Source organism: Vespula vulgaris, chromosome 3 (genome assembly GCF_905475345.1).
Source record: "Vespula vulgaris chromosome 3, iyVesVulg1.1, whole genome shotgun sequence".
In the NCBI taxonomy this organism is placed as follows: domain Eukaryota; kingdom Metazoa; phylum Arthropoda; class Insecta; order Hymenoptera; family Vespidae; genus Vespula; species Vespula vulgaris.
In genome coordinates this window covers 10,953,985-10,965,777 of record NC_066588.1, presented here as the reverse complement: position 1 = coordinate 10,965,777, position 11,793 = coordinate 10,953,985, and the positions used below count along the sequence as shown (strand labels likewise).

At 40.2% G+C, this 11,793-nt stretch overlaps 2 protein-coding genes across 3 annotated transcripts in view; both read left to right on the top strand.

Moving 5' to 3' along the window:
• Positions 1 to 434: 434 nt before the first annotated feature.
• Positions 435 to 1,607, top strand: LOC127062205 (uncharacterized). The gene is made up of 2 exons (XM_050989980.1): positions 435 to 1,363; positions 1,459 to 1,607. Exons 1-2 carry the CDS (start codon positions 435 to 437, stop codon positions 1,499 to 1,501), a joined length of 972 nt encoding a protein of 323 aa, XP_050845937.1. The 3' UTR covers positions 1,502 to 1,607.
• The window catches only part of LOC127062201 (COUP transcription factor 2), a 119,407-nt gene continuing 108,090 nt past the window's right edge, over positions 477 to 11,793 (top strand). The window contains exon 1 of one of the 2 annotated variants that reach the window (XM_050989973.1): positions 477 to 2,504. In XM_050989973.1, the coding sequence (XP_050845930.1) occupies positions 2,126 to 2,504 (379 nt within the window). In that variant the 5' untranslated portion in view covers positions 477 to 2,125. The remainder of the gene's footprint in view (positions 2,505 to 11,793) is intronic. The other variant, XM_050989974.1, reaches the window with a different exon arrangement.

Here is an 11,793-nt window from a genome sequence, read left to right as displayed (position 1 = left end):
AAAGAGAGAGAAAGAGAAAGAAAGAGAGACAGACAGACAGAGAGAGAGAGAGAGAGAGAGAGAGAGAGAGAGAGAGAGAGAGAGAGAGAGGAAAGTTGATAGGAGGTCGGAGCAGAGAGCAACGGAGTGAGAGAATGATCGAGAGAAAGAAAGAGAAAGACGTATAGATATAGACCGAGAAGTGGTGAAGAGAGAGAGAGAGAGAGAGAGAGAGAGAGAGAGAGAAAAAGAGAGAGAGGCACGTTGCGCGAGACGACACGTTGCTCGACGGTGGTCGGGCAACGCGTGGTGGTCCGTCGAGGGTAGGGTAACTCCGTAGCCAATGAGAGGCTCACCGGGGCGCGCCCGGGACTCGACCCCACCTTCGGTAGCCATGGCAACCCGTAAAATCCGCGAGAAAGCCGCGAGGCTTCGGGGTGGTGGGGGCCAGGTCGATGTCAGGGGTCGTCTTAGTCGGCAGTCGGTCTCTGGTCGGCCCCAAGAATAGTCGTCGTATCGAGGCGGTAGTCGAGTATCACCTCTCTGTTCTCTCCTCCTCCTCCACCACCTCCTACTACTACTACTACTACTACCCTACACACTACTACACACTGTACACTCTCTTTGCTATCATATATACTGTTACTACTCACACTACTACTGCTACTACTCTACTGCTACTACTACTACTATACTACTACTACTACTACTCTATCACTACTACGTTGCTCTCTCTTCACGAAACGCACGTAGTGGCAGCGTGTGCTCTTGGATCGTGTGCGCGCGCGCATCTACTGCTATCTCTCTTTCTCTCTCTCTTTCTCTCTCTCTTTCTCTCTTACTCTCTTCTTCCTTTTCTTCTTTCGCTATCGCTATTACTTACTTACTACTCTACTACTACTACTACTACTACTACTACTACTACCACACTACTATTACTACTCTGCTACTACTATTATCGTAGTACTTCCTTCTTATATACGTCATTCTGTCCTTTTCTATCCACTTATCTCTTTCTCTTTTTTTTCTCTTTTTTCTTTCTTCCTTTCTTTCTTTCTTTCTTTCTCTTTCCCGCGCGCGTGCCTCCGTGCCGCGTCAGGCGAACGCATAAGCTCCGCCGAGGACGACGTGCCGTGGTGGACGCGACGATCGTCGAGTCGCGCGCGCGCTTTTCGCTCGAGAAGAGAAGAGAGGTGCCCGCGAGGCACCACCGTGTGACAAGAAGCGCCGTTTACGTGTGCCGAGAAAGAGAGAAAGAGAGAGAGAGAGAGAGAGAGAGAGAGAGAGAGAGAGAGAGAGTGTGCGAATTCCATAAAAGAAAGAGAATCGATCGATCGTCTGGTAACGTTCCCAACGCGTGTTCTTCGGGGGGGTGTCAGAAAGAGTGAGCAAGTGCATTGGTTTCTTTTCTTTTTTTTTCTCCCTTTCTTTCACCTTTCGCGAAATGTCAACCGAACGTTCGTCGATTACGGTTTATAGCAGAGGAAGAGGGATCTTTCGTGTCGGTTGTGGGACCCTCTAAAGTATAGACGCAAGTTGCGTTTCATTCATTGGAGAACGTTCGGATTTGTTTGGTACCAGGTTGGTACCGGCGGTGATCAAGAGTGTCGTCTCGAGATTTAATGGATTATTGCGTTTAATTCGACGATATATACACAAACATATATATATATATATATACATATATAAAACCAACTGAGTGAAAATAAAAGTAAAAAGGATAAAAGACAAGGAAGAAAAAGACAGAAGAAGGAAGAGAAAAAGAAGAAGAAAAAGAAGAAGAAGAAAGAGGAGGAGGAGGAGGGGAAGGAGGAAGTAGTAGTAAAGAGTGAGCGATTTAATAGGACAAGTGCATCTTAGAGGAAAAGACACGTACCTCGAGAGAAGCGAGAGACTCCTCGCGATCGGCGCGAGTCGAGTCGAATCGGAGGGCTCGGTGGTGGCGTACGAAGAGGAGGAAGGAGCCGTCAGGGTGGTTCGAGGGGGGACAGGAGGCGCGGACGCCCTGGCGACTGCCGGGGTGGTTTACCCGGCCGCGACGGCGACGTTGTTCCCCGGCCGGGTGCCGGCAGGACACCACCACCACCACCCCGAGTTCACCAGCACGTTGGAGCTGGGGTTCCCGGCGCGCGGCACCACCGCCTCGATGGCGCTGGTAGCCCCGCCGCCCTCCTGGGCATCGCGGGACCCTGGAGCTAGCCTCGGGGCCGGTGGTGGGCCCACACCAGCCGCAGCACCAGCTGCCACGGCCGGCGGCGGCGGACCACTTCAGGTTGGCCCGCCGCCGCCCATGCCTCCTACTACGCATTTAACACCCTCGGCTACGCCCGAAGATATCACGTGCCTCGTACCCACCGGTGCGGTTTTGACACCGAGAGATCCTCTTCCACCTAGCACCACGCCCGGAAGTCAAGCCAACAGCTCGCAATCCGGTAGCTCGCAAACGGACAAGTCGCCGAACATCGAGTGCGTCGTTTGCGGGGATAAAAGCAGTGGAAAGCATTACGGACAATTCACCTGCGAGGGTAAGTCTTGATGCGAGGATAACGAAGATGTATGTTCATCGTGATCTATGGTTCTACCTTTCTACCGTACCGGAATTCCCTCTCTCTTTCTCTTTCTCTTTTTCTTCCTGCCTCTCTCTCTCTCTCTCTCTCTCTTTCTCTTTGTATTATTCTCTTATGAGGATTTATATGGTCGTCCTTCTAAGATCGTTCCTCGTGTCTTCCTGTCGATCGCTTGATTTAGGGTAATTATTGAAAATTGAGTATATCTGCTTTTGAGCGGACGGCATAGGGAAAAGATGCAACCCCATGTATTTTTGCGTGGTCACTCTCGTCGTTGTTCGACTACCGAACTCATTAAAATTCATGAGTATTCTTCTCTCTCTCTCTCTCTCTCTCTCTCTCTCTACCTTTTCATCTTTAACTAAGACGAAGTCAAAGTATATATATCCGAGCTCTCTATTTTGTACTCGTACCTTAAGGAAGAGAAAGAACGTATAGAGAGTGTGCGGTTAGGGGGCAGATAGCGTAAGGCAAGGAGTAGACCGCGGACGTTCCTAATGACGTTTATTACCGCGAGAATTATTTTAATGAACGCAGAGCGAGGTAAGAGTCCTGGCAAATCGCTATCTCTCTCTCTCTCTCTCTCTCTCTTTCTTTTCTTCTATCTTTTCTCAAATAAAAATAGACGGATGATGGCTTTAAAAAAAATTAAGATCGAGCTGAGAGATATATATGTGCTGCAGTTAATTGCACTCTCGATGTAGTCCAAACGAAAGAGAAAGAGAGAGAGAGAGAGAGAGAGAGAAAGAGAGAGAAAGAGACAGGACGTTTCGTCGGTGAACGTTCAAAGTGCGCGCAAGTGCGGAACGCGTGTTTCGCGATAAAGGTCGAAACTGTCGAGCGATTAAACCACAACGGGGACACGCACACACGACATTCCACGATATACTATACCATCGATAATTGCCAACCGTTTACAACCTGTAAAACGTGATACCATATCCCACCTGCTACAGCCAGAACTCGGACCCGAATGTTCGGGCACGTGCGAATTAGTTTTCGTATAAAATCAATTAAAAAGAATCGATTGAAGCAACGACTTACGATCTCGAAACGATCGATATTACATCGAAAGCGAATTGGATCTTCTAACAGATACTCTCTCTGTCTCTCGCTCTCTCTATTTCTCTTTCTCTTACCATCTTGAAATAATTGCATTTGCAAGCATGTTTCTTTGTATGTATCTGTACTTGTCTCTTTCTCTTTCTCTCTCTCTCTTTCTCTTTTTCTTTCTCTCTCTCTCTCTCTCTCTCTGTCTCTCGTTCTCTGTTTCTCTACGGTACTCTTCGTATATCTCTGTATCTCTGTATCTCTTTTTCTTTGAGAAAAAGAGAGCCGACGGTCGCGTGGCCACCCCGCGGAAAGCGTCGCGAAGATACGCCGAGATATCCTAATGAACCCGCGTTTCTCGGCTAATTACTCGCCCTTAGAACGGCTCCTGCTGATCTTCACAGTGCGATGAACTTTGAACGCTCGGGGACCGGTCGTTGAGCTTCTTCGTTTTCTTTTTATTTTTCTTCTTTTTCTTCTGCCTCTTCTTCTCCTTCTACGTCTTTTTCTTCTTTTTCCTCTTCTTCTTCTTCTTCTTCTTCTTCTTCTTCTTCTTCTTCTTCTTCTTCTTCTTCTTCTTCTTCCTTTTATTATTTCAACTTGCGACGATTTCGTCTATTCAACACGATAGCCAATTAAGCGACGGCTGACCCGTTATTAACTCACGATTTTAACTAATCGTTTTGTTGTCGTGAAAGAGAAAGAGAAGGAGAATAGAAATAATCATTGAGTAATCATCAAACGTGTTACTTTGAACTCACATTGAAAATTTCTTCACCCTCGATGTGTTCCAATTACGAAGGATACTACGATGTTTACCGTTATTAGGGTGAAATCTCTCTCTCTCTCTCTCTCTCTCTCTCTCTTTCTCTCATATCTCTTTCTCTCTATCGGTGGTATACTCGACGTCGTAATAACGTGCTCGATCTGACGATAATTTCTATTCACGGCGACCCTAATTGCCTGGAAAACGACGACACGACCCTCGTCTGCTAGCCGAGTGACACGTCGAACGATCGGTGCTTTCTCTTTCTTATTCTTTTTCTTATTTTTCTGAGGTGAACCGTTCGCGTGATTTCATTGGAATATTTCTATCCTAAAAGTGTTTCAAGGTATACGAGAAAGTTTTCTAGGTTTATATTGTTTCGTATATATCTATCAATTTGGATTAAGAATCGTGTCAAGTTGTTTGCAAAACACCTGTTTGTTTTCTTCCTTCTTCTTTTTATTATTATCATTATTATTGTCATTATTATTATTTTTATTATTATTAATATTATTATTATTATTTAGATTGAGATGATACAAATGAATAATCTCTTTATGTCAATTATCGTTGTATAGATTAAAAGCAATAATGGAGCGTCTAGTAGTTCATTAACGAGTATAGAAACTAGGATCATCGTGATAGCGGTAATTCTCATCGTGAAACAAACTCGATTAATTCATTGTCACGAGAAAACGTGGAAGTGATTCGGAAAGAGATTTGTTCGTTCGTATTTCGTTCCTTTCGCAATCGTTAAAGCACAAGAGATACGAGACTCGGATATCTTATCGACAAATTTGAACGTATAAAATGTAACATCGGAATTGAGTTATCATAGAGTTACATCAAATTTGTCGATATAGATAGAATATTTATTTCGTTTATAACATTTACACAAGACGATTTATTTTCGTTAATGGTTTTGTTAAAATCTCTATCAAGTTGTAAGGATTCGAGTATTACGAATAAGCAAAGGGAAACGAACAAGAGCAAAGGGCAATGGAAACAGTTAATCGGTTAATCGTCATCAAACGAGCAATGTGAAACCGTGATCATTTGGTTTATACGTAGTTTCTACTTACTTTTGTACATCTAAACCCGATACGGTGTACCTTTCGTCTGATATTTCTCGTCGTGATTCGTCCTGCCTACCATCTGTGAATCATCGAGCACGCGTCGCGCACCCTATTTGCCGATAACCCGGCAATCGAGACCGCATCACGAGAACGTCCTGACAAATTGACGATAATTCGCGGCCGTTTGACATCGCTTGACATCAAAATCAATCCGTCGACGTAATAAAGTGATCGCCGACAATCAGGGCGATTACGGCAATGAACGTTCAATGCGGAACGCTCGGTTTCTATTCGGTGCATACTCGGTGCAACGTCATTCCTTTGATTTTCAATAAAATCATTGCCCGAGGATTAGATAGAACGAAGCTGATCATCCCTGTCATTCTTTTTCATTCGTTTACTCGACATTGTCGGGGCATAGAAGTTTTACTTAAAGTAACTTTGTTGTAACCATTGATTTTCATTATTAACATTCATTATGGAATAAACCTGGCCGATCACACTTGTCATCCTTTTTCATTCGTTCACCGAGTTTCTCTAAGAGAACACAAGTTTCGTTAAAGTGACTTACGCCGTTTCTTTGATTTTCATTATAAACTATTCACGAGAAAACGATGCTGATCATCCTCGTCATTCTTTTTCAATCGTACGACCGGTTTCTCCCTGGAAAAGAAATTTCGTTGGACTAACTTCGTTGTTAACTTTTCATTTTTTCACGATACCAAATATTCTCGAGAAAGGAAATAACCTAGAAGGACGAAGATTCTTCGTTTTATATTCCATGAGATCGTTTTGTACGAAGAGAATAAAATAGAACCAGATTGATCATCCTCATCATTCTTCCTAATTCGTTCGTCGAGTTTCTCTGGGAAAATAGGCTCGATCAAGATTCTTTTGTAATTTTTATTTTCAATAAAAATCATTGGCAATTTTCAACGAAATCATTCTCGACTTAATGTAACAACTAAAAATGAAACAAGATCGATAAAAATCATCTTGTTGATCACCCGTTCGTTTCCAATTGCAAGTTTTTCTAATCTGATCGACGGTAAACAAAACATTTGTCATTAAAATCTATCTTTAAAATTATCATCAATAAAACTTACAGCATATGCGAATAGAAATCAACTATAAGAAAACGGAATGGCAAGGTGACACTTACAGTCTTAACTTTTTTTTTTTTTCTTTCTCCCTGCTCGTTTTATCGACAGAAAGAAACCTAATGAGAAACTACTTCTCGTAATATACGTATTTCGATAAACAGGACTCGTGCCGGTTTCCTTCTCTCTCTCTCTCTCTCTCTCTCTCTCTCTCTCTCTCTCTCTCTCTCTCTAAAAGTTACGAGTTACGAGAAATGAAAAGGAACGTTCAATGCGTTCACCGAGCTATTTCGCGGAAGACGCTTTCAAGGAGGACAGAGATGAGATGTAATTAAAGTCCCGTAGCTGGATCATTACACTGCGTGTCCGATAAATTACGACTTTTACGACTGGGGTTCAATTCGCAAGGCCGAATCCTTGTCATCGTTCGGGCATATCCGAACAAAACAAAAAAAAAAATCTTGACGAAGGAATGAAAAACAAAAATGTAATAATAAAAAAAAAAGAAAGAAGAAGAATAAGAAGAAGAAGAAGAAAGAAAATGAAAGAAAAAAGATGCTCGCGTTCTTTCTCGCCGCTTCTGCGGAAATTTCGATTGCGAGTCTCCTCTTTTCGTCGCGTATCAGGCGCGTTAAAGCGCGCAGATATCACGATCGTTACGCTCGAAGATGGCGTCGGTAAATCGTCAGCTTTACGATCCTTGTGTAAAACCGGCCGCCACGATTTGGTGGTACTTTTCTTTTTTCCTTCTCTTTCTCTTCCTCTTCTTTCTCTATCTCTGTCTCTATTTCTGTCTCTTTCTCTCTCTCGATTCTCTTCGTAATTTGGTAGCCATCGAAATTTCTTTTTGAGTCGTCCTCAACTCGCCGCCTGTATTTTATCTCTTTAACTCTCTTTTTAATCTTTCTCCATTAAGGACTTCCTCTTTCTTTTTACCTTCCTTTTTCTTCTTTTCTCTTTTCTTTTATGAGAGCTGGAAAGAGACAGGTAGAGGAACGATTAGGATTGTTCGATGTTAGCATAAAGGATATTGACGTTGATAGAAGAAGGGAGAAAACGGGAACGGTTAGTAAAAAAAAAAAAGAAGAAAAGAGAGAGAGAGAGAGAGAGAGAGAGAGAGAGAAAGGAAGGAACAAAAAAAGTAAAGTGCAAAGGGTTGAGAAAGTGAAAGGGAGGCTCATAGGGGGAGGGTCACGAGGCGTTTACGCGTTCCCTTGACGCGAAAATATTTTGATCGATGATCCTGCCGAGAAAAAGACAGAGAGAATAAGAGTAGATCTCTTTACGGGGACTTAAACCGGCCCGGTTCGTAAACCGGACACACGGAGAGCCCTTTCTCGGTAACCCTTCAAAAGGTCCGATCAGGGCGTCGGTGATGGCCTTTTCTACCTTACTAGGCCATGGGAAAAATCGAGGGCAATACGTGAAACTGGTCTTTGGTCAAACCACCATGGATAATACGAAGAACGGAGAAAGACACCCTTTGGACCCTTAATGTCGAACCTTCTCTCTCTCTCCCTCTCTCTCTCTTTTTCTCTCTCTCTCTTTCTCTTTTTAAAGCATTAGTTGGACGACGAAACAACGGTTTAGAAAAAACCGGAGGCGTTAACGGCTTCTCCGAGCAGCCTTCGCACGTCGTTCCGTTTAGCAACGAAACGAGAAACCACTCGCGTTTATTCAGCTTCCGCTCGCGTGAAAATGCAAATTTAAATCTCTTCGTAAGGGCTCGGAAGGTAAAAAAAAAAAGAATAAAATAAAGAGAAGAAAAGAAAAAAGGAAATTTTTCTCGTTCCTACGATCGGTACAATTTATCATCGTTGTCATCAATTTTAATTATTCCTTCTTTTTTTCTCCTCTTTCTTTCTCTTTTTCTTTTTTTTTTCTCGTCAAACGATCTAAAGGGTCCATGTACACGTAGTATAAACGTGATTGTCCGATAGAAGAGAAGTCAGTTAGAGGGTCGCGATCGCATAAATCGAAATCCTTGGATTTAAGATCACTCGTCCCTTCGAGTCCAAGCGTAAGAGATAGAAAGAGACAGAAATAGAGATAGACAGATAAAGAGAGAGAGAGAGAGAGAGAGAGAGAGAGAGAGAGAGAGAGAGAGATCTTCCTCCGCTCTCTGTCTCTCTCTTTCTCTCTCTCTCTCTGTCTCTCTGAGAAGGACGTCAGGTCCGTTCGAACGTAGGATACGCTTGAGATTAGGTTCGAGAAACGAACATTAATCTGCCGATTACAGGAGCCCGGGTTCCTCCCATTCGAAGTACCACGACTCGAACAAGGTTCTTCGTCTTTGGTTATTGCGCGATACTCGTTTCCTTCCGCGAAGAGAGCTTAACCCTCTGTCTATTCTCCCTCTGTCTCTTTCTATCCTACAGCGACAATATATTTCGTCTCCTACCTACTACTCTCTTTTCATGCTAGACCATTATGTTAGCGATTAGGCCAGTTTCTCTTGTCCATGGATGACGATTTTCAGATAGAAAATTTCTCTCTCTCTCTCTCTCTCTCTCTTTCTCTCTTTATATCTTTTTCTTTCTTTTCCGATACTTTTCGATTTTTCAACTACTTAGATATTTCGATAGATCGAATAGATTTTATCGAATACGAAGGTTAATTATGGTCGTAAGAAAAAAATCGTGAGTGAGATCGATCAATCACAACGGCACCCTTCCCATGATAATTAACGCTGATGTGATTAAAAGATCCATAAAGAAGATCCATAGATCACAAAAGACCGACTCTACTTCTTCTATCGTCCCTGTGCCTATGTATATGTTTATGTGTCTATGTGTTTCTTTTTTTAACTCGACCGTCTAAAATGATTCAAAACGAAATTCCGTGTAATTAACTCAATGGAAACGCTGGCTTTCCTTAGTTTCGAAAGTTGATCCGATTAGATTTTCGGCTTTTCGGTCTCACGGAAGCTTTTCGAGCGTGTGTATACGTTTGGAAGATAGAAGAAGAAAGAAAATCGAGCGATGTTTTTCCTCTTTCTTTCTCTCTCTTTTTCCTTCTCTTTCTCTTTCTCTTTCTCTTTCTCTTTCTCTTTCTCTTTCTCCTACTCGCTTATATCTACTCTCTTATTCGACAACAATGCGCGGCATTGTTTCACACGCTGCAGCAACGCAGCAACGTGTTATTATCCTGTCCCTAACCGTTCCACCCACTCATTTTCGAGGGCACCGACTTTAGGCGCGCGGACACAGGTGTGCCGATCGGCTGGCTTGTCGTCGGGAATATATCGTTCTTCTTCTTCTTCTTCTTCTACTTCTTTTACTTCCTCCACCTCCTTCACCTCCTCCTCCATCTTCTTCTTTTCTTTCTTTTTAAAGTTCCTTCCAAGGAATAAGATGGGTCTCTTAAAATGTCGACTTAAAATGTCGGTCACCGACGATACAATTTTAACGATACGTTTAGAAATTTTTATTGAAAATATCGTGTTCCTTATTTTATAGAAAAAAAAATTATATGTTTATTAAACAAAATTTTGTATTATGCTATATCACGTAATTTGTATTTGATGAATATTAACTTTCGAATGTTAACTAATAATTCATTCTCTGACGAAATAATGAATAAGGATTATGTAGTATAGATATATTAAGGACGTAAATTTGTTGTTATATAACGTTATAGATGATATAAAAAAAAAAAAATGATAGAAATTGGTTTTATAGAAATTTCTATTTCTCTCTCTCTCTCTTATATATTATTAATAACGTATAATAATAATTAAATCATTTATTTAAAAATATGAATTAAATATAGTCTTCTCCATTTTCTTAAATTTCCTTGCAACGAATAAGATAGATCCCTTAAAATGTCGATTTAAAATGTCGATCATCGACGATACAATTTTAAGAATATACCTAGAAATTTTTATTAAAAATATCGTATTCCTTTCTATATAAAAAAAAATTATATAATATTTATCAAACTTATAGTATTATTATGGTATAACAAGTAATTTATACTTGCTGAATATTAACTTTCGAATGTGAAATAATAATTAATTTTCTGACGAAATAATAAATAAGAATTATATAATATAGATATATTAAGGACGTAAATTTGTTGTTATATAACGTTATAGATAGTATAAAAAAAAAACGATGGCAATTGGTCTTATAAAATTTCTCTCTCTTTCTCTCTTTCTCTCTCTCTCTCTCTCTCTCTCTCTCTTACATACATACATACATATATATATATTATTAATAACAATTAATATATTCGTTTAAACACTATCGTCGCATGCAAGGGATCGTTAATTTTCATAAGAATTCAACTTCTTTCTTCTAATGACGATATCTAGATATCTGTAGAAAGTGGAGCATTTAAATGGGAACAGCTATGAGACTTGATTGCTTATTATCGTAGGATAGTGTTTCTTAAATAAAAGAGTTATAGCGTTCTAAACGATAAGTATATAGTGGTAGAAACAAGTTTTCCTCAGTTACGAAATATATTACATGGACATATTGATACATATACAATCAGATTGACCAGTAAACTCGTTTATTAAGAGAAACACGGAAGATGGTTCGATTACAAAAATAAAAAAAAAAGAGAGAAAAATAGAGAGAAAGAAAGAGAGAAAAAGAAGATAAATAGAAAAGGATAAATAGTTATACTTAACAGAAGGAGAAACCGGTTGGTTTTCAGTTAAACAGGTGAATCCATGCTTCCGTTCCATTTACAACGTATTTGCTATATTAGAACGGCATTTCAATATGGTTTAGAAATTCAAATTAATTTTTTTCTTTTTCCACGGACGAATCACGCAAATATTGTAGCACACGCGAATAAATATAACGCGTGTAGATCTATATATAAATATATTATATACATCTATACATAATATATATATATATATATATATATATATACATATATATATATATATATATATATATATATGTCACATGTTATACATATATATTTAAAAATTTCAAAATAAAATATCTTTGCTTCATATCGTTGTACGAATGTCTATGTCCGGGTTTGTTATTAACAAGTGCATAGTAAGTATTTACAGATATGTAAATAAACAAGCAAATACGTGAGATACGAATGATTGTGTATATAAGTAGGTCAATACAAAAAAAAAAAGAAAACGACGTAGATTTAAAAGACAAAGGAGAGGACATTCTGTAGAAATGTGTGCGTGAGTCGAACGGTACGTTAGCAATCTGATTATATCATCGTTTAATGTTATTCTATAAAAAATACTGTCTCGATCATTCCGTCTAAAT

Bases quoted from the DNA above. Each gene is read 5' to 3' on its own strand.
- LOC127062205 (XM_050989980.1), top strand. From the start codon at position 435: ATGTCAGGGGTCGTCTTAGTCGGCAGTCGGTCTCTGGTCGGCCCCAAG. The intron at 1,364-1,458 runs GTGAGCAAGTGC...TACGGTTTATAG, and splicing joins TCGGGGGGGTGTCAGAAAGA to CAGAGGAAGAGGGATCTTTC.